At 36.5% G+C, this 19,132-nt stretch overlaps 1 protein-coding gene across 1 annotated transcript in view; it reads left to right on the top strand.

The window, feature by feature from the left end:
- Positions 1-17,406, top strand: part of LOC136149942 (putative selection and upkeep of intraepithelial T-cells protein 1 homolog) — an 86,161-nt gene extending 68,755 nt beyond the window's left edge. Inside the window, exons 3-7 of the mRNA XM_065910675.1 lie at positions 3,321-3,602; positions 5,507-5,626; positions 7,789-7,884; positions 13,329-13,451; positions 17,339-17,406. Coding sequence (XP_065766747.1) covers positions 3,321-3,602; positions 5,507-5,626; positions 7,789-7,884; positions 13,329-13,451; positions 17,339-17,406 — 689 coding nt within the window. The remainder of the gene's footprint in view (positions 1-3,320; positions 3,603-5,506; positions 5,627-7,788; positions 7,885-13,328; positions 13,452-17,338) is intronic.
- Positions 17,407-19,132: the final 1,726 nt, after the last annotated feature.

The following is a 19,132-nucleotide window of genomic DNA, read 5'->3' as shown; positions in this document are numbered from 1 at the left end:
CTGATTTCGGTATTGGCCATGTGGTGAAGTCCATGTATAGAGTCTTCTCTTGTGTTGTTGGAAGAAGGTGTTTGCTATGACCAGTGCATTCTCTCACCAAAACTCTGTTAGCCTTTGCCTTGCTTCATGCTGTACTCCAAGGCCAAATTTGCCTGTTACTCCAGGTATCTCTTAACTTCCTACTTTTGCATTCCAGTCCCATATGATGCAAAGGGCTTTTAATTAGACTTCATTAAATTGACAGAGAAATTTGGAGAGAACTGATATTTCTTTCTGCATGGGGTACAGTTTATTCTCCTGCATCAGTATGAACTCTACAGGATCCTAATCCATAGCATCACTTTCTGTTGAAATTTCTGTGTTGATAGATGCCAAACTCCTTCTACTTTTAGGGAACTCCAAGCTGCTCATTATTTTCAAATTGCCTCTAGGTAATCAGAAAAGGTCTCCAGGGGAAAGGCCAATAACTGTCTGATATCTATATAGGTATGGAGTGGGGTTAATATACCAGGATCTTCACCCTCCTGGGCCTCTAGTTTCCAATCCTTTCTCTTTTACTCCAAGAAGTTCTCTTAAAAAAAAAAAAAACCCCAAAAACCCACGGTCATGAGTTACTTTCCTGACAAGCTATGACCAGAGGCAGAAATGGCTATACCCTCTCTGAATTCCAATCCATTACCTCTTCATGGACTGTAGTTTGCCAGGCTCTCTGTCCATGGGGATTCTCCAGGCAAGAATACTGGAGTGGATTGCTATGCCCTCCTCCAGGGGATCTTCCCAACCCAGAGACTGAACCCTGGTATCCTGCATTGCTGGTGGATTCTTTACCATCTGAGAAACCAGGAAAGCCCAATAATACTGGAATGGGTAGCCCATCCCTTCTTCAGGGGGTCTTTCCTACCCAGGAATCAAACCAGAATCTGCTGCAATGCAGGAGGATTCTTCACCAGCTCAGCTACCAGGGAAGCCCTTTACCTCTTCAAGTCCTATAATTTTTCTGTCTTGTTAGACATTCAAGAAAATCTTAGGGGATGAGTTTTTGTTATTTCATTCACCTTTGGGTTGTCTTCAGCAGAAAGATTGGTTCAAAATACTGCATCATCATTACTACTCTAAACATACCATTGATATTTTTAAAGTTGTATTTATTATTTGTATAATTATCCACTCCTCCAAATAAATTGATTCCATTTCTATGCTCAGAGTGATGCAAATTTCAAAATAGCCTCTATAGAGAGGGGGATACCTAGTGGAATTTGGTTTTAGCTTTGGATTTTTAAAAATTATTTTTCTTTTTGTATTGAGGTATGCTTTACACACAGTAGAGTGCACAAATCTTAAAGTACAGCTCAGGGAATTTTTACATATTGGGATACCCATGAACTTGCCCTTCAGATGGAGATATTACCCAGATGGTTCCATCTTGCTCCTTCGTAGTTAATACCATTCTCTTCCTACTGAGGGAAACAGTCTTTTAACTTCTATCACCATAGATGAGTTTGCCTCTTCTAGAACTTGATATAAGTGAAAACATATATTTAATATTTATGATTACCATTACCTGCTCACCATCATTCATTTATGTTGTGACTAGCAGAAGTTTGTTCTTCTGTATTCCTTTGTAGTAGTCTATGTTATGATGGAACCTTTGGGTTACTTTCAGTTTGGGGCTATTAATGAATAACATTGCCATGAATATTCTTTAAAACCTTTTTAGGTGGACGTTAGTACTCATTTCTCTTACATTGTTAACTAGGAGTGAAATTGCTTGGTCATAAGTCTATGCTTAATGTTAGTAGATACTAATAATTTTCCATGGAGATTGGACCCATTTACCTCCCTGGAGCCAACTGTGTAGAAGACCTCTGCCATCCCCCATCCCTTGGTGATGCTGGTCCCAGTCCAGCACTGTAAACATGTAGACGTTCTGTTGGGGGTAAAGTGGTATCTCGTTGAGACCTTACTTTGCCTTTCTCTGATAGCTGGTGATGTTGAGCATCTTTGCATGTACGTGTTGACCACCTTAAGATATATATACACACATATATGTGTATATATATATAAAATCAAATGCTTCAATTCTTTCCTAATTTTAACAACCAGGTTTGCAGTTTTATTGATTTATAGTATTTAAAAAATTTATTTTGGACTCAGATTCTTTCTCAAATGTATCATGAACATCTTCTCCTAGTCTATAGCTTGCTTTTTCACCTTCTACCTGTTGTGTTTTGATGGACAGAAATTATTAACCACTGTAAAGTCTAATTTATGGATTATAGACATAATGATAATCTTTTCTTCTATGGTTCATACCTTTAGTGTCCTGCTGTCCTAGATTAGGATTGGAATATTCAGTTCAGTCCAGTTCAGTTGCTCAGTCATGTCCAACTCTTTGCGACCCCATGAACTACAGCACGCCAGGCCTCCCTGTCCATCACCAACTCCCGGAATCTACCCAAACCCATGTCCATTGAGTCGGTGATGCCATCCAACTGTCTCATCCTCTGTCATCCCCTTCTCCTCCTGCCCTCAATCTTTCCCAGCATCAGGGTCTTTTCAAGTGAGTCAGCTCTTCACATCAGGTGGCCAAAGTATTGGAGTTTCAGCTTCAACATCAGTCCTTCCAAAGAACACTCAGGACTGATCTCCTTTAGGATGGACTGGTTGGATTTGCTTGCAGTCCAAGGGACTCTCAAGAGTCTTCTCCAACACCACAGTTCAAAAGTATCAATTCTTCGGCACTCAGCTTTCTTTATAGTCCAACTCTCACATCCATACATGAATACTGGAAAAACCATAGCCTTGACTAGACTGACCTTTGTTGACAAAGTAATGTCTCTGCTTTTTAACATGCTATCTAGGTTGGTCATAACTTTCCTTCCAAGGAGTAAGCATCTTTTAATTTCATGGCTGCAATCACCATCTGCAGTGATTTTGGAGCCCAGAAAAATAGTCATCCACTGTTTCCACTGTTTCCCTATCTATTAGCCATGAAGTGATGGAACTGGACGATGCCATGATCTTAGTTTTCTGAATGTTGAGCTTTATGCCAACTTTTTCACTCTCTTATTTCACTTTCATCAAGAGGCTCTTTAGTTCTTCACTTTCTGCCATAAGGGTGGTGTCATCTGCATATCTGAGGTTATTGATATTGATATACTCCCAGATTGGAGTATTACCCTTGCCCTAATTTGCCCATCCATATTAAACTTACGGTGTATACAGAGAATCAGAGGTAGTACAGAGAATCAGAGGAAGCTATGTTTCAGCTTTTGAGTCCACAACAATAATTATAATAGCATTTCTGTCTTCTCCTTCAGCTCTAGGCCTGGATTTACAGATTAATGTTCAGGTTCCTGACACAAAAGGGCTCATGCTGGAGTGTAATTCGGGAGGGTGGTTCCCATCACCCCAGATGGAGTGGCGAGACAGCAGGGGAAATATAATTCCATACTCATCAAAGTCCTCCTCAGTGGATGGAGCTGGATTATTGCACCTGAAGATGAGTGTTCCTCTCAAAAACAGCACCCACAGTCCTTTCACTTGCTGCATTTGTAATCCAGTCACTGGTCAAGAGAAAAGGGCAGGTGTTATTCTACCAGGTGAGTGCTTGTGGCTTGGCTCTATCTAGGAGAAACTGTTTTCATCTATGTAACAGACGAAAGATAAAACTGACTGAAATAAATAAACGTGAAATTGCTTTATAAACTACAAACTGCTCTAGACATGTAATAGTTAAACTTTATTAAGTTCCTGGGAGCAGGGAAAACACAAGATGTTAAAGGGGATATTTTTTAAAATGGAAATAATTGCATTAATTAGATAAAGAGCCCTTACTCTGTTTAGCATGTTAAGGCTTCAAAAATTATATGTAATTCAAATGCTAGATCCACTATTTTCTAGCCTTGTGAACTTTGTTATTTGAGTGCTATATTTACTCTTTCTAGATTTCTAGATCCACTTAACCTTTAAGACCACTAATTATTTCTTGTTTGGAAATGATAGCATGGATAGATGGCATTTTGAATTTGAAATGAAATATTGCAAATGAAATGGCTTTACAAGACATAAAGCAAAATGCAAAACTAAGATTGACTTAACAATTATGGATGCCACAAGTGGTCTTTATTACCACCTTATGAATAGATACACAGAACAGTTAGTAAATATCCAGCAACCAGTAAGTGACAAATCTAAGATTGGGGTCCAGTTCACATGGTGAGTACCTATGATCTAAGCAAGGCTATCTTTTTTTCTGACAAAGGGTAAGTGTGATCAGGGAAGTCAGAGGTAAACACAATGAATTGTGTCCTTTGTGCTTCAGCCAGTGACTAGGTACAGGCCCCAAAGAAGTCAAGGTAGATGGAAATGACAGGAGGAGAGAAAAGGCCCATTTAGTTAGAACAACAGTTCAGCTGTTATACAGAAAGATTACCATCCGCAGCAGTAGTTCAAACACAACAGAAATAGTCAAATAGTTTACGAGGCTCTCTGTACTCCTTGAGATACTCAGATACCTGGGTTCTTTCTACCTTGCTGCTCTGCAGCCTCAAAGGTTCTAGTCCTCCTTGCATGGTTAGGTCTGATTTTCATCATTACAACTTTATCCCAAGTCTTGGGGATGTAGAAAGGGAAGAAGCAGGAAAAAAGCAATTTCCTTTCACATTTGGAAGTTGCATATATCACTCCAGTTCTATCCCATTGACTTAATATTAATTGCCACAGCTAACTGCCAAAGAGACTGATAATGTATAATCTTTCACTTGGTGACCATATGCCACTGTAATAGTTAGAATTGGAGTTTCTGTCCATGGGGTCACAAAAGAATCAGACACAACTTAGCAATTAAACCACAACTTCAGGTCACTGGCAATTGATAGTAATGATGGGACAAATGCTGGCATTGCACTTTTGTGCACTTTGGGGAGTTTGAGGACTCCCTTGATTTATTTCCACTGAGAAATTCATAGTTTTACAAAACACTTTGAGAAGGATTTTAGGTTTTCTTTCCTAGAGAGAGTTTTATCTTGTCAGTCCTAAACTAGAGAGAATTTAAACACTGAATGTTAGGTGACTCAGTTTTATTTCTAGAATTTCAGAGATTTTGCAGTTTTTAAAACTTTATAAAATTTCACTGAAGCACGTCTTGATCCAGTTCCATGGCCATTGGCAACCCCAAATGTTACGTGTATTGTCGTGCTCAGGTCCCTGTCCTATAATTTTTTTCATTTCATGATTTGTCCCCTATAATTAAAAGGAAAAAAGTAGGAAGTTATCCTCCCATCCAATCCAAGCCTGTCCCATCCTTGGCCCCCAAATTCCCTAATTTTAGTCTATGCCCCAGTCTAGCTTCATAGGACAGTAGCCTTCATCTGAGCCTGGTACATAGTACACAGTGTAATGGGGGCCTTGAGAGGGGGTCCTGCTTCCTTAACAGCAGTAGTCTATGCCCTTGGAGCCTTGTGATACCATTGCCCTGCTTATCACATCTTTCTCTCTCTTTCAGATATCCTGTTCAAATCAAAATGTGCGGGGATGTTATGTGAGAACTTATACCTCCTGCTATATCTGATCATTTTACTTGCTCTTTCGTGTTTCAGCATGAACTGTATTTTATCCAGGAAAGGTAAAAAGCTCTGAAGTCACCCCATTATTTACCTGATATCAAATGCCCAGGGAAGGTTCATACAAAACTATAAACCCACACCTTAATGTATCCCACTCCTCTGTTTGTCAAAGACGGTCTCAATGTCTTGAGTTATGTCAGGTTAGGCTTCCATCTTCTCTCCTTATGTGATTCTCCAGCACTGCTGCTGCTATAGTGTCTATCACTATCAAGATCTCCTGGTCCTTTCAGAGATACTGTTTCCCATCACTTGGGCCATTTTCTGAAATCTTAATGATAATAATCTGTCCTTTCCCATAGGCAGCCATGGATCTTTAAACTTATCACTAGAATGGTTCAGAATATTTTACCTGATAACAAGAATAAAAGAAAAACATATGGACCAATACCCAGATTTTTGTCCCTCCTCAATTTGCTCTCAACTCCACTTTTTCTCTTCCTGTAAATTAACCTGAACATACACTCTTTTTCCCCATTAGAAGTAGGAAATGGAGGCTTAATTTAAGTGAACTGAAAACAGAGGGCAGTTGAAGTTATCAGATATGTTGGAGGATGACTTTGACCTTAGGAATTTCCGACCATGCAAGATGAATAATAGAAGTGACTGCTTATGACCTCAAATACTTTAGACTTTCTTTGAGAAAGAAGCTGTCATACATTCTAGGCTTTTCTGAAAGAAGGAAGAGATGGATCAGGAGACTTTGGGAGATTATCTGATATATGGTGAAAAAATGACACAAACACAATTCACAAGACAGGTTCCTTCTGAGAGCTGTCATGAAAATGAGACTTACCTATGATTCAGGAAATACAAGGCTAAAAAAGAACATAGGATTCAACTTGTCCAGGCTTCTACTCAATTCATAAATCCCTCTATAACCTTGAATGAGTACTTATCATTTGTCAACTGATGCGACCAACAGTAAGTAGTAAACCACTTACTAACTTACCCAAACATTCCTATAAGGTAGACTCTATTTATTGTCATTATTCTTTAGATGAAGAAATTAAGGAGCAGAGTTTTTAAGCGACTTGTTCCAGCTCAAACGACCTATAAATATAGAGGCAAGATTGGAACCCAGATGTTTCAAATGTCAAACACTTTGTTCCAGCCACCATGCTCGTCTTCATGTTGATGTTGTGTCTTATCAAGGCTATGCTTTGCTTATTTTACAATGAAGGGGAGGTCACTGGCTTATTAGAAAATTGACTTATTTATTCAACATATTTATATTAAACCTCTCCTAGATACTAGGTACTGTTCTAGACATTGACAATAAAGTACAAGGAAAAAGCCAAAATGTCTTTGTCCTTGTAGAGTTTACTTCTAGGGTGACATGAGAAAACTCTTCCTTTTGGAACTTTCTTTTTGGTAATTTCTGGTATTTGTGATTTAAAAAACAAAACAAAGAACTAAGACAAAAATAAAAGCAAATACTTTCTGGACCTTCTCTATTCTAAGCCAAACATTCAGTTATTTGTTCCTTGCATAGTGTATTTCAGGATTACCCAACAACCTTGTCATTTTCCTCTAGAAATGTTAAGAATCAGTAAATGAATCTTTTTCATCTTGCTTGCTGTAGGAACTCATGGTTTAATAAGAAGAGTTGTCTAGTCTTGAAATGATCTTTCTTACATTGTTGCAAGCTTCTTAGTATATGAATATTCAAGCAAAGATTAAATAGCTAAATGACAGAGATGCTGTAGGGGAGAGGCTTTCATTTTACCTTAAGGCTCTTACATCTGTTAAATTCTTGGCTTCCAAGGTACTTTTGTCCTGTTAGCTAATTCAGAGTTTCTGCAAAGTACCACTTTGTTGTTTCTATAAACTTTAGACCCTTAAGCATTTACAAGGTTATAGTAACCAGGCCCCTACTCTTTCTAGATCTTATTCCAAGGCTGATCATGTGCTGCATTGTGCAGAGGGAGGTAATTCTTCCTAACCCTTCTCTATCTTCAATGTAAATGTCTGTAAGCCCAACTTCAACCCAACTCCTAATTTTTATGCCTGAGCTCTGACATAGGTTAAACACACGTGAATAGATATAGCAATGAGACCTTTCCAAAGTTTCCTGTAACCAGAATGTTTGTTGTTATTCCAATGTATCCCCAAAGACCTATCTTCCTAACTCTCTTTCTCTTTGACTCTTTTTGTTTTTTAGTTTCACAGAATAGATGGTGTGTTCTCTTTTCAGACTGTATCCCTTTCCTGATACATGCTGGCATCTCCCCTATCTACTTGATATTCAAGAATGGAGGTAAACGGCACTATGAAACGGGTCTCTCTTGCCTGGTACCCTTGTTATTAGTAGTATTTAATTAAAGCTGGGTGATCTTTGTAGAAGCAACAGGATAAGGAGCTGGGGTTTAGGTGACATGCCAGAGGCTTTTGATTCTGCTCCCTGAACTGTTTGAGGCCCAGAGTTTTAGGCTGTACTGATAGCTGTATTTCTGCCACCACTTATGGTCATATTTGCTTGTGCTCCAAGGGAAAATATATATTCCTTCAGGCCTTATAGCCATTTCATCCAAATTTATCAAATCCAGGCACATACTTAAAAAACCCAATTACTCTTTCTTTGACATGTCGTTGATTTACAGTGTTGTGTTAGCTTCAGGTATATAGCTAAGTAATTAGCTTATACATATACATTTCAAAATTATTTTTCATTGTAGGTTATTATAAGATATTGAGTATATTAATAACTCCCTGTGCTGTAGGCTAAATCCATGTTGCTTATTTATTTTATGTGTAGTAGTTTGTATATGTTAGTCCCACACTCCTAAATTATCTCTCTCCTGCCTCCTTTTGACCTTTTGGTAACCATGTTTGTTCTCTTTGTCTTTGCTTCTATTTTATATATATTCATATGTAGTTCTTTAGGTTCGACATATATCACATAGTATTGGTCTTTGTCTGATTTCACTTTATATGATATTCTGTAGGTCTGTCCATCTTGCTGCAAATGGCAACATTTAGTTCTTTTTTATGGTTGAGTAACTTTCCTGTGTATGTGTGTGTGTATCTCACATCTTCTTAAACCAATCATCTGTGGAGGGGCACTTGGACAAAACCCCAATTTTTTAAAAAATTTATTTTATTGAACTATAGGTGATTTACAATGTTAAGTTACTTTTTGCTGTATAGTAAAGTGATTTAGTTACATGTTTATATATCTCTTTTTCCATTGTAAAACCCAATTATTGATGTTACCTATAGATTGACTCCAAGTCATGATTCATAAGCAGTTTTGGGTTAGAGATCTTTGAAAAATTAATGAAAAAATTAAAATGTAAATTTTTGCTTATTTTTATTATATCAGTTTCAAAACTATTGAAAGTTATCTCTTAACTCTCTTTACTGTATATTTAGGTGTCAGTTAGAAGTGCAATTATGCTATGCCATATGCCTTATGATGCTAATATCTGAGAATTTAGCAATACTTTTAATTAGTTTGCAATCACTGGGAAATATTTACATAGAACAATGACTGTCAAAGTAAACAGAAGAATTCCTTTATTATTTGTTAGGGCTTTTCCCAATCTATTACATATTTCTTAATTGCCCACAAACAAAGCACATTTTCATCTCCAGTTTGCATCTCCAGTTATAAATCATTTGCATCTCTGGCTATATATTAACTATTTGCATGTCCAGTATATATAAACCATTTGCACCTCCATTTATAAACCCAAGTCTCAAATCCTTACAAAGATGAACACAAAGGCCAACCCTATGAAGTTAATTAGAAAGTAGTAAAACTATGTAAGACTGTACAAGATGAAATTCTAACAGTATGGGAGGTCTGAATACCCTAAACCAACGTCAGACTACAATTTACATGCTGTAATACCTATCTATGTATCTATATATTTATCTAACCTTCTAACATCTACATATTTATCTATCATCTATCTATCATGTACCTACACACCATTAGTTTCAGGTTAGCTATTGAGAAGCATTGCTTAAAATTTTTTTTCAAGCAGAAGGGAGATAATACCAGAAGGAAATATGAACATTAGGGATTAAGGAAGAGTAAGAGAAATGGTGGGCTTCCTGTGTGGCTCAGCTGGTAAAGAAGCCACCTGCAATGCAGGAGACCCTGGGTTGGGAAAATCCCATGGAGGAGGGCATGGCAACCCACTCCAGTATTCTTGCCTGGAGAATCTCCATGGACAGTAGAGCCTGGTGGGCTATGGTCCATGGGGTCACAAAGAGTCGTCCACGACTGAGTGACTAAGCAGAGCACAAGAGAAATGGTAAATAGTTGGATAAATCTATTATGTCCTTCTTCTCTTGAGTTCTTGAAAAACCATTGGCTATTTCTCTCCATGTTGTCCTATGAATTGACTCTGGACAAAGGTACCATCCCTGGAAGTCACTGGCTTGGTCTTAGTCCACTGAGGCTACTATAACAAAATGCCACAGATCTGGCAGCTTATAAACAACAGAAATTAATTTCTTACAGTTCTGGAAGCTGAAATGTCAAAGATTAAAGTGCCAGGATGATCATATTCTAGTGAGGGCCTTCGTCCTGTTTCACAGCTTGCACCTTTCCACTATGTCCTAACATGGCACAAGGGCCCCGGGAACTTAGTGTGGTCTCCTTTATAATAACCCTAATCCTATTCATGAAGGTTCCAACCTCCTGACTTCCCAAAAGCTACACTTACTAATGCCATCACATTCGGTGTTAGGATTTTGACATATAAATTTTGAGAGGGACACAAAAATTCAGATCATAGTAATGGAGGTAAGTAAAAACAAACAAACATACCAAAAAACCTTCCAGAACGTTTGATAGTGGAAAACAAAAATTAATATTGTTCCACTGGATTTTAATGTATCCAGATATAGATGTAATGTATAAGACAACTACAACATAAAGTAGTGACAATTAAATGGACCTAACTGTAGTGGTAAAATTGTGATTCCAAGTAGGTTGTAGAAAGTTGAATATGTATATTTTAATGCCTAGTGCAATCATTGAAACAGAAAAAATAAACAAAACTGTGTAAAATGATAGAATTTCAAAACACAAAAGATAAATTAAAATACAATAATAAAAATCTCAAAGTACTTCAAAAATTCAGTAAACAGGAAACAGAGAAATAAGAAATAGGGGAAATATAGAAAGTAAATTTAAAAAATGATAAAAACTGAAGTCCAAAGTATCAAAATTGCATTGAATATAAATGATTTAATTTGTCAATTTTTCTTTACACTTCTTTAATTTGAAGCCATATTAGTTATACATTCATTTAAAATTGATAAATTTTACTGATGAAAGAGAATATTAATCATTATAATGTAGGTAATAATGCTTTCTTGCCTTAGTATCTATTTTGTTAAATGTAGTATAGCTACACTGGTAATCTTTTGTTTGCATTGTATATCTTTTTTTAACCCTCAATCTTATAAAAATCTCTATTCAAATTTGTCTGTGTGCTGATGTTTTTATATTCTTCTTGCAAAAAATCATATAATTACATTTTAATGTTTAAATTGATGTTGATGACAATTGTCATTTAAATGGATCATTTATCCCTTTTGCTTATTGATGTTTCAAATCTCTAATAATATTTTGTGCTTATTAATATTTTGTGACCTTCTTCTTTTATGTATGTTTCCATTCTTGCATTCACTTTTGTTGTATATTTTTAGTAATTCCATTTTTATTTTTATAATTTCAAACAATTCCATCTGTTTTCACTTATAATTGGCATATAATTTATACAGCATTTCTATTATCTAAGTGATTCCCTTAGAAATTGTAATACATACACTTAACTTACCAAGTCCAAAGTGAATTAATACTTTAAACACCATTAGAAGATAAAACAACTTTAGACTAATTCAATAGCATTTAGCCTTGTTGAGTTACATATTGTGGTTGTTGGGAATTTTAATGCTGTGTATAGTTAAGCCTCAGAAGAGGTTATTACAACCATTGCTTTATATACCATTGTTAATTTATCTATATAATTACAGTTTTTAAAATACATTTATTCTTTCTTGCATCTCAGACTTTACAAATACTAACATTCTGACTGGCAACCTTTACCTCAACTTTATTTCAATAGTCACAGCATTTTAGGTTGGAAGTTATTTTCTTCCAGTGCATTGAATATATTATGTCACTATTTTGGCTTCTATTCTATTCAGAAATCTGATGTCAGTTTGATTGTGACTCTTGAATGTGAACTGTTTTATCCTCTGAGTGATTAAAGAAATTTTATTTGCCTCTGTGTGTGTGTGTGTGCGCGCACGTGCACATGTGTGCACACATGTACATACCTTACTGTGGGATTTAAAAAATTTTTCACAGTAGATATTTGTAGGGTTCCCTGATTTTCTGATTAGTGCTTTTTTAATGAGGTCTCAAAAATTGTCAACTACCATTGTTTCAAATTCTTCCCTTTTTCCATTCTTTAACTCCTCTTTTTTTACAGCTGTAGATAACTATCAATCAGAACTTTCTACTCTATGGTATATGTCTCTTTCCTTCTCTTTTTTATTTTCTGTTTTCTCTTCATGTTCATGTCTTCCCATTTTTTATTTAGTTTATCAGTTACCTCCTGAAATATAACTACTCTGTTTTGGAACCCACCTTCAAATTCTCTATTTTAGAGGTTATGTTTCAATTCCATCTATTTACTACTTTCCACAGGTACCAAGTCTCACTTTTTGTACTGCATATATTTCTTACTTTTCTAATATTTCTTGTTTATTTCAATTTTTGGAATATAATATGCTTAATGTTTTATAAGATTCTGTCTTATAATTGAAATATCTAAAATTATTTTGAATCTGTTTTGGATTTATGCTTAATATTGTTTTTGTAGTTCTAATTCATTCAACAAATATTTAATAAGGGCCAGACTTATTTCTAAGAACAGGGGATTCAGCAATAAACAAAAAATGAGAAGACCCTGACCTCCTGGAGTGTACATTTTAGTGACAACATTTGGCATTAATGAAATGAAGACTACTATCTCTAACTTTTCAGTTGGTTCTTCCAGGGTTTTGTCACTATGACAGACTTTAAAGATTTTTTTTTTTTTTACAGTGATTTTATTTTATTTTATTTATTTATTTTTTTTATTTTTCAGTGGGTTTTGTCATACAAGATTCGAATTGCGTGATGATGACTCCCTTTTATCACTGTTTGTCCATTTGTTATTTAAATAGATTGAGCTCCTTCAATATTGTGATCATATCTAGTGCATATTCAAATTTTGCCTTCCACCACTGAGCTGCAGTTACAAATAATTTTGTTTTAGCCACCTTCACAGAGGCCCACTGTATTATATCTATGACATTTCTGGAACATTTTGCTTCTATATCTCCTAACCAAGAGTATAAAAACAAATTAGAGCCTGTGTTCAGTTATCTGTGGATGAGTGAGTAGAGACGGAACTTCAGAGTTTGCAGTCAAGACTCAGTCCAAACTGCATGTGCACTCTAGTTCATCCAAACTAGCAAGTCTTATCTTGTCATAAAGCCTGGAGATGCTGTCACAAACTGGTCTCAGAAAATACAAGTAAATGAGGGCTAGAAGGCAGATTTTCCTTTATCAATGCTCCATCTTCTTATCAAGTGAACTCTACACACGTTTCCCTTATTTGTGCATCTTTTCCAATTCTATTTCATTTTGTTTAAAAAAATACCTTTTTTTTAATCCTCCCTCTTTTCCAGTCACTGATTCAGATGACCTATACCCATTGTATAGTACTTGGATATGTGATATATGTGTGATCCTGACTGTACTGATGACATTTTTCTCCGTACTCATTTTTTGTCTACTGCAGACACTGGAAGGTAAGTGAGGCAGCAGTGGGAGGTACCCCCAGCTGAATTGCTTGAATGTTAAACCTGCACTCTTGAAAGTTCTCTTACATGGTTAAATAAGCACAAGGGGGGAAAAAGGTAGCTTGGGTTATTCATATGTTTTCTTCTACATTAGCAAGCAGAACAAGGGCATTTTAGGGTTTAACTTCATGCCTTGTTAAGTGCTCATTCCATTAAATTCTAAAATTCCTCTTACCTGATAAAAGAACACAGAAGTGTGAGAATAGGGGTTTTACCATTTATATTAAATAGTTAGTGTCACTAGAGAAAGACCTCAGCCCAATCACACCTAGCTGTTGACCAATTAATTATTGAAGATTTTCTTGTTACAGGGAAGACCCACAGGGAAGGTCCTCTTTGACATCTCCATGGAACTCTTCCTTCACCTGAAGCTTATGACATGGGGATGAAAGCACACATACAGGGAGGAGTAGCATATAATCCAAATCATGAGCAATCTCCATGTAAGAGTCACACGTCAGCAAAAAGAAAGAGCAGATTCAATAGCATAAGAGACAGAGCAACAAAAGCAGATTCATTTCATGCCCTTCTGAATGCCATAGTTCCAAACCCTAATTCATTACTCAGTCATTATACTTCTCTGGGACTAGTAAACAAGTGTAGTTTCTTTAAGAATTTAGGGGCTACTTAGTGAATAAGAATGGAGATCACATTAATCTTCCTATTCTGCACTTTCAAGTTCATGAATAAAATGTGCAAAAAATCCTACTTACTGTGTGGTACATATACACCATGGAATATTACTCAGCCATTAAAAAGAATTCATTTGAATCAGTTCTAATGAGATGGATGAAACTGGAGCCCATTATACAGAGTGAAGTAATCCAGAAAGATAAAGAACATTGCAGCATACTAATACATAAATATGTGATTTAGAAAGATGGTAATGATAACCCTATATACAAAACAGAAGAAGAGACACAGATGTACAGAACAGAATTTTGGACTCTGTGGGAGAAGGCAAGGGTGGGATGTTTCGAGAGAACAGCATCGAAACATGTATATTTTCTACAGTGAAACAGATCACCAGCCCAGGTTGAATGCATGAGACAAGTGCTCGGACCTGGTGCACTGGGAAGACCCAGAGGAATCGGGTGGAGAGGGAGGTGGGAGGGGGGATCGGGATGGGGAATACATGTAAATCCATGGTTGATTCATGTCAATGTATGACGAAACCCACTACAGTATTGTGGAGTGATTGGCCTCCAACTAGTAAGAATAAATGAAAAAAAAAAAAATCCTACTTACTGAAACTCTTTCTCATTTTGCCTAAAGTTTGACATTTTAATTCTAGAGGCTTTTATCTTCTTGTGGGCCATAGATACCTAAACATTAGTCTCTTTTATAATAATTCCTTCCAATAATAGATACAGGAAATAGAAAAGAAGTAGAGATATTTAGGCAAGCTTACAGAATCTAAATTCTCTCTGCTTGTTACTTACTATCCACTGATTACACAGACAGTATTCCCAAGGCAAGTAAGAAACAGAGGCATGGCTAGGAAAGTTACCACTCCAAGGTACTGAGAACTTTCTGCAAAAGAGTTAAACTTCAGTCAGTGGAGACTGAGCCTACTGCCATTTAAATTTGAGTTGAGCTTCATACCATGAACTAAAGTGGCACCAAATGTTTTAGACCCATAAACCCAACAATGATGTACCCTGTTGACTTTCCCACTACAATTGTGTAGGAAGGCCAGTCCAACAGCAGTCAGGCAAAAAAATCAGGACAAGGGAAAGAAAGACAGGACAGAAGTGTGTTTGTTTGAGTTTCCTGAGCCATACAGCAAATGTAAGTTTCCATGTTGTTCTTTCCATACATCTCACCCTCTCCTCCCCTCTCCCCATGTCCATAAGTGTATTCTCTATGTCTGTTTCTCCACTGTTGCCTGTAAATAAATTCTTCAGTACGGAGGGAATTTCAAAAGGGAGGGGATATATATATACCTATGGCTGATTCATGTTGAGGTTTCCCAGAAAACAGCAAAATTCTGTAAAGGAATTATCCTTCAATAAAAAATAAATTAATTTTAAAAAGAAATAAAGCAGGGGATTATAAATTTGATGATATTTAAAAAGTGACTGTCTCATTGACCAGGTATATTAAAAGAAGAAGAAAATAAAACTTTTAGAAATGAAAAAAAAGCGTGTTTGTCCCAGTGGAGACTCACATTAAGGCTCTGCTTCCTGCCAGAGATGAAAATCAAAGGCCACACGGAGAGGGAGGCAGCACACCATCCATATAGTAAACGATGTCTCCAGAAAAAGAGCACGCCAACAAAAGGAAGAACAAAGTGAGAGCTAAGAGCCAGAAGAGGGCTGTGCTCACTCTAACATAAACTCCTTTGGTCCCTGTCTTGCTACTGTTCGAGGGTTTTCCCTTCTGGCAAAAGAGGATCAGATAGAGTCCAAATTGGTCCTAATTTGCTGATGTCCAAAATACCCATCAGTTCCCTAAGCTTGTGAATCAGGAATTTCCTTTTCTGAGAGGTGTCAGAGTGTGTCTTGTCCTGACTTGTTTCTAAGTCAAGCAGTTTCAGAAGTATCAGGCTTCCTTTACCTGGGCTGCAATTTGCCAAAGGAATGGGTCATAACTATGATACTTGAGTTAATGTTCTACTTCCAAATAATACCACTTAGTGTTTTCCCTGAAAAATATATTCCAAATATTCCAATATGGAATTAGAATTATATCTGTCTTGGGAGAGACTCTATTCTCTTTTCAAAATTGTACACTCCAAGTTTATTGTAGGCAGTTCTCAAGTTTTGTGGCTTGCATGATACTTAAAGCATTGTCTTTGTTTGTCTCTATGTATCTCTCTATTTTTCAAGTCTTCTTGAATGACCCTTGCAATTTACATAAAAAAGGTTGCTAATATTGGTTTATGCACTAGAACTTAACTGTATAGAAGGTTACAATCAAAGGGTTCTTCTTTCTCCAATTTTGTTTTATCTAGAAAATATAGACCTTTACCTTGATCTCCACTGTTCTGTGGATGTCATGCAGTACCAACAAGGCCTCTGATGTACATTCTCCCCATATCTAACTAATTAGACTTGAACTTATACACCTTCGATGTTACTCACTGCTTCTGTAACAAGTTTTCTACAATGATGGACATTCAACTTCTTGTACAAAACATAGGACACTTGAAGACCGTAGAACCAGCAGTATAAAACTTTGAGGAAAAAGCATTTTGGACCAAGAGCCTATACTTTTGTGTAAACCCAAATAATTTCCAATGTATGAGAGCAAATTAAAATTTCCATATATATTCTAAGACTCCTAAAATATATCACCTATGTATCTTCTTTGCCAATTTATATGAGAAATTACCTAAGGCAAGTACAATTGTACCATAATTAAGATCTCAAGCTAGGAGACTATCTCATATATAGGAAAAGTGGTATGCTGAGAAACAACTAAATATATCATAAAATCTAAATGTTTCCCTTAAATAATCCAAACATACCATAGTCAGAAATATAAAAGGACTAAAATTTTGACTTGCAAACTGAGACTTAAATTGGATGAAGTTACAAAATAGAAGATGGTTGGCTTTCAGGACATATGCTTTGATGGTTAATTTTATGTGTCAACTTGTCTGAGCTAAGAGATCCCTAGATAAGTGACAAAACACTTCTGGGTGTGTCTGTGAGTGTGTTGCCCAAAAAGTCTAAGATCTTAATCGGTAGACACTGAATAAAGCAGTTAGCTCTCTCCAAGATGGAAAGATACCATCCAATGTGTTGACAGTCTGAATAAATCAAAGAGGTGGAGGAAGGGCAAATTCTGTCTCTTCTTAAGCTGAGATATCCACATTCTCCTGACCTCAGACATCAGAGATCCTGGTTCTCAGGCCTTCAGACTCCAGAACTTAACACCAATGACCTTCGATTCTTAGGCCTTAGATTGGGAGTTACACCTTCAGTTCCCCCTCGTTCTCAGGTCTTGAATTTGGACTGAATTATATCACCAGCTTTCCTAGTTCTCCAACTTGCAGTTGGAAGATTGTGGTACTTCAACAGGTATCTGCAGCCATGTGATCCAATTCCTATAACATATTATAGCATATTCCTATAACATATTATATATGTTATATATCTCTACATATGTCCTATTGGTTCTGTTTCTCTGAAGAATAATGACTAGTATATATACTTAAAACATAATGATAAAAGCAGTTTCAGTGTAAAGGGATTAAAAAAAAACCTGGAAAATAATAGCTGTATACTGATATTAGGGCTTTCCAGGTAGCATAAGTGATAAAGAATCCCCTGCTGATGCAGGAGACTTGAGAGATGTGAGTTTGATCCCTGTGTCAGGAAGATCCTCTGAAGGAGAGCGTGGCAACCCACTCCAGCTTTCTTGCCTGGAAAATTCCTGGCAGGCTACAGTACATAGGGTCATAAAGATCCAGACACGACAGTAGTGACTTAGCATGCACACACATGCATACTGATATTAATACTTGTAATTGTAAAGAAAATATAATTCATATAGATAAAGATGATTACTATTGTTGTTGTTCAGTTGCTCAGTCGTGTCTGACTCTTTGTGACCCAATGGACTGCAGCATGCCAGGCTTCCCTGTCCTTCACCAACCCTTGGAGCTTTCTCAAACCCATGTCTATTGAGTTGGTGATGCCATCTAACCTTCTCATCCTCTGTTGTCCTCTTCTTCTCCTGCCTTCAATCTTTCCCAGCATCAAGGTCTTTTCCAATGAGTCAACTTTACATCAGGTGGTCGAAGTGTTGGAGCTTCAGCTTCAGCATCAGTCATTCCAATGAATATTCAGGGTTGATTTCCTTTAGGATTGACGGTTTCAATCTCTAGGATTACTACACAGCATTTTAAACTTTAGCCATTTTGGTTGGCATGTGGTGCTATCTCACTGGGTCTTAATTTATATTTATGTGATAACTACAAATGACACTTAGTGAAATGTATTGGGAAAAGGAACACATTTAGACATGATATACTTGTCTTTCATAGTACAAAAATCAATCCAAGGCAATGCATAAGTGTCTACATGAGACTTTAAGAGAGTGAACTGTTATACTGTAATCCAAAATGCTAGATTACAGAAGGAAAATTTTGATGGGGACCTAACACCTCAAAGAAAGATTTCTGGAGGTGGAGTTTGAATTGGACTTTTAAGATTATTAATGTTTTGGCCTCAGAAATTAGGAGAGATAAAGCAAGAGGAGAAGACAATTAGTGATGCTAAGGAATAGGACTGTTTTAAGAATGGATTGTTTTTGCAGTCTTGCTTCTCTCTTAGGTCCCCGGTGATTTAAAAAGTTCCTCTGTGAGATCTGCATGGTGGATGAGAATTAGGAACATGTTAATATACTTCTCTGATGATAGAATTAAATGAGTCATAGAGTCTGAGTTCAGCATCTTTCTGAGAATATGTTGTATCTGGAAATCCTTCACTTTCCTGCAGGACTGAATTTTTATAATAGGAATATTTTGTTCAGTATAGTTAGGTCTGAAGAGTAAATTGAAAAGCATATTTTTTCCTAGGGTTGTACAGGTACACAGATTATTCATTTCTTTTTCTCTAAGCCTGAAACCATCATGGTCTATATTGCAATTCATATATTGATTTTAAAATATACACATT

This window comes from Muntiacus reevesi, chromosome 1, assembly GCF_963930625.1.
Source record: "Muntiacus reevesi chromosome 1, mMunRee1.1, whole genome shotgun sequence".
Classification (NCBI taxonomy): Eukaryota; Metazoa; Chordata; class Mammalia; order Artiodactyla; family Cervidae; genus Muntiacus; species Muntiacus reevesi.
The sequence above is the reverse complement of the archived record's forward strand: the minus strand, read 5'-3'. Positions and strand labels throughout refer to the sequence as shown.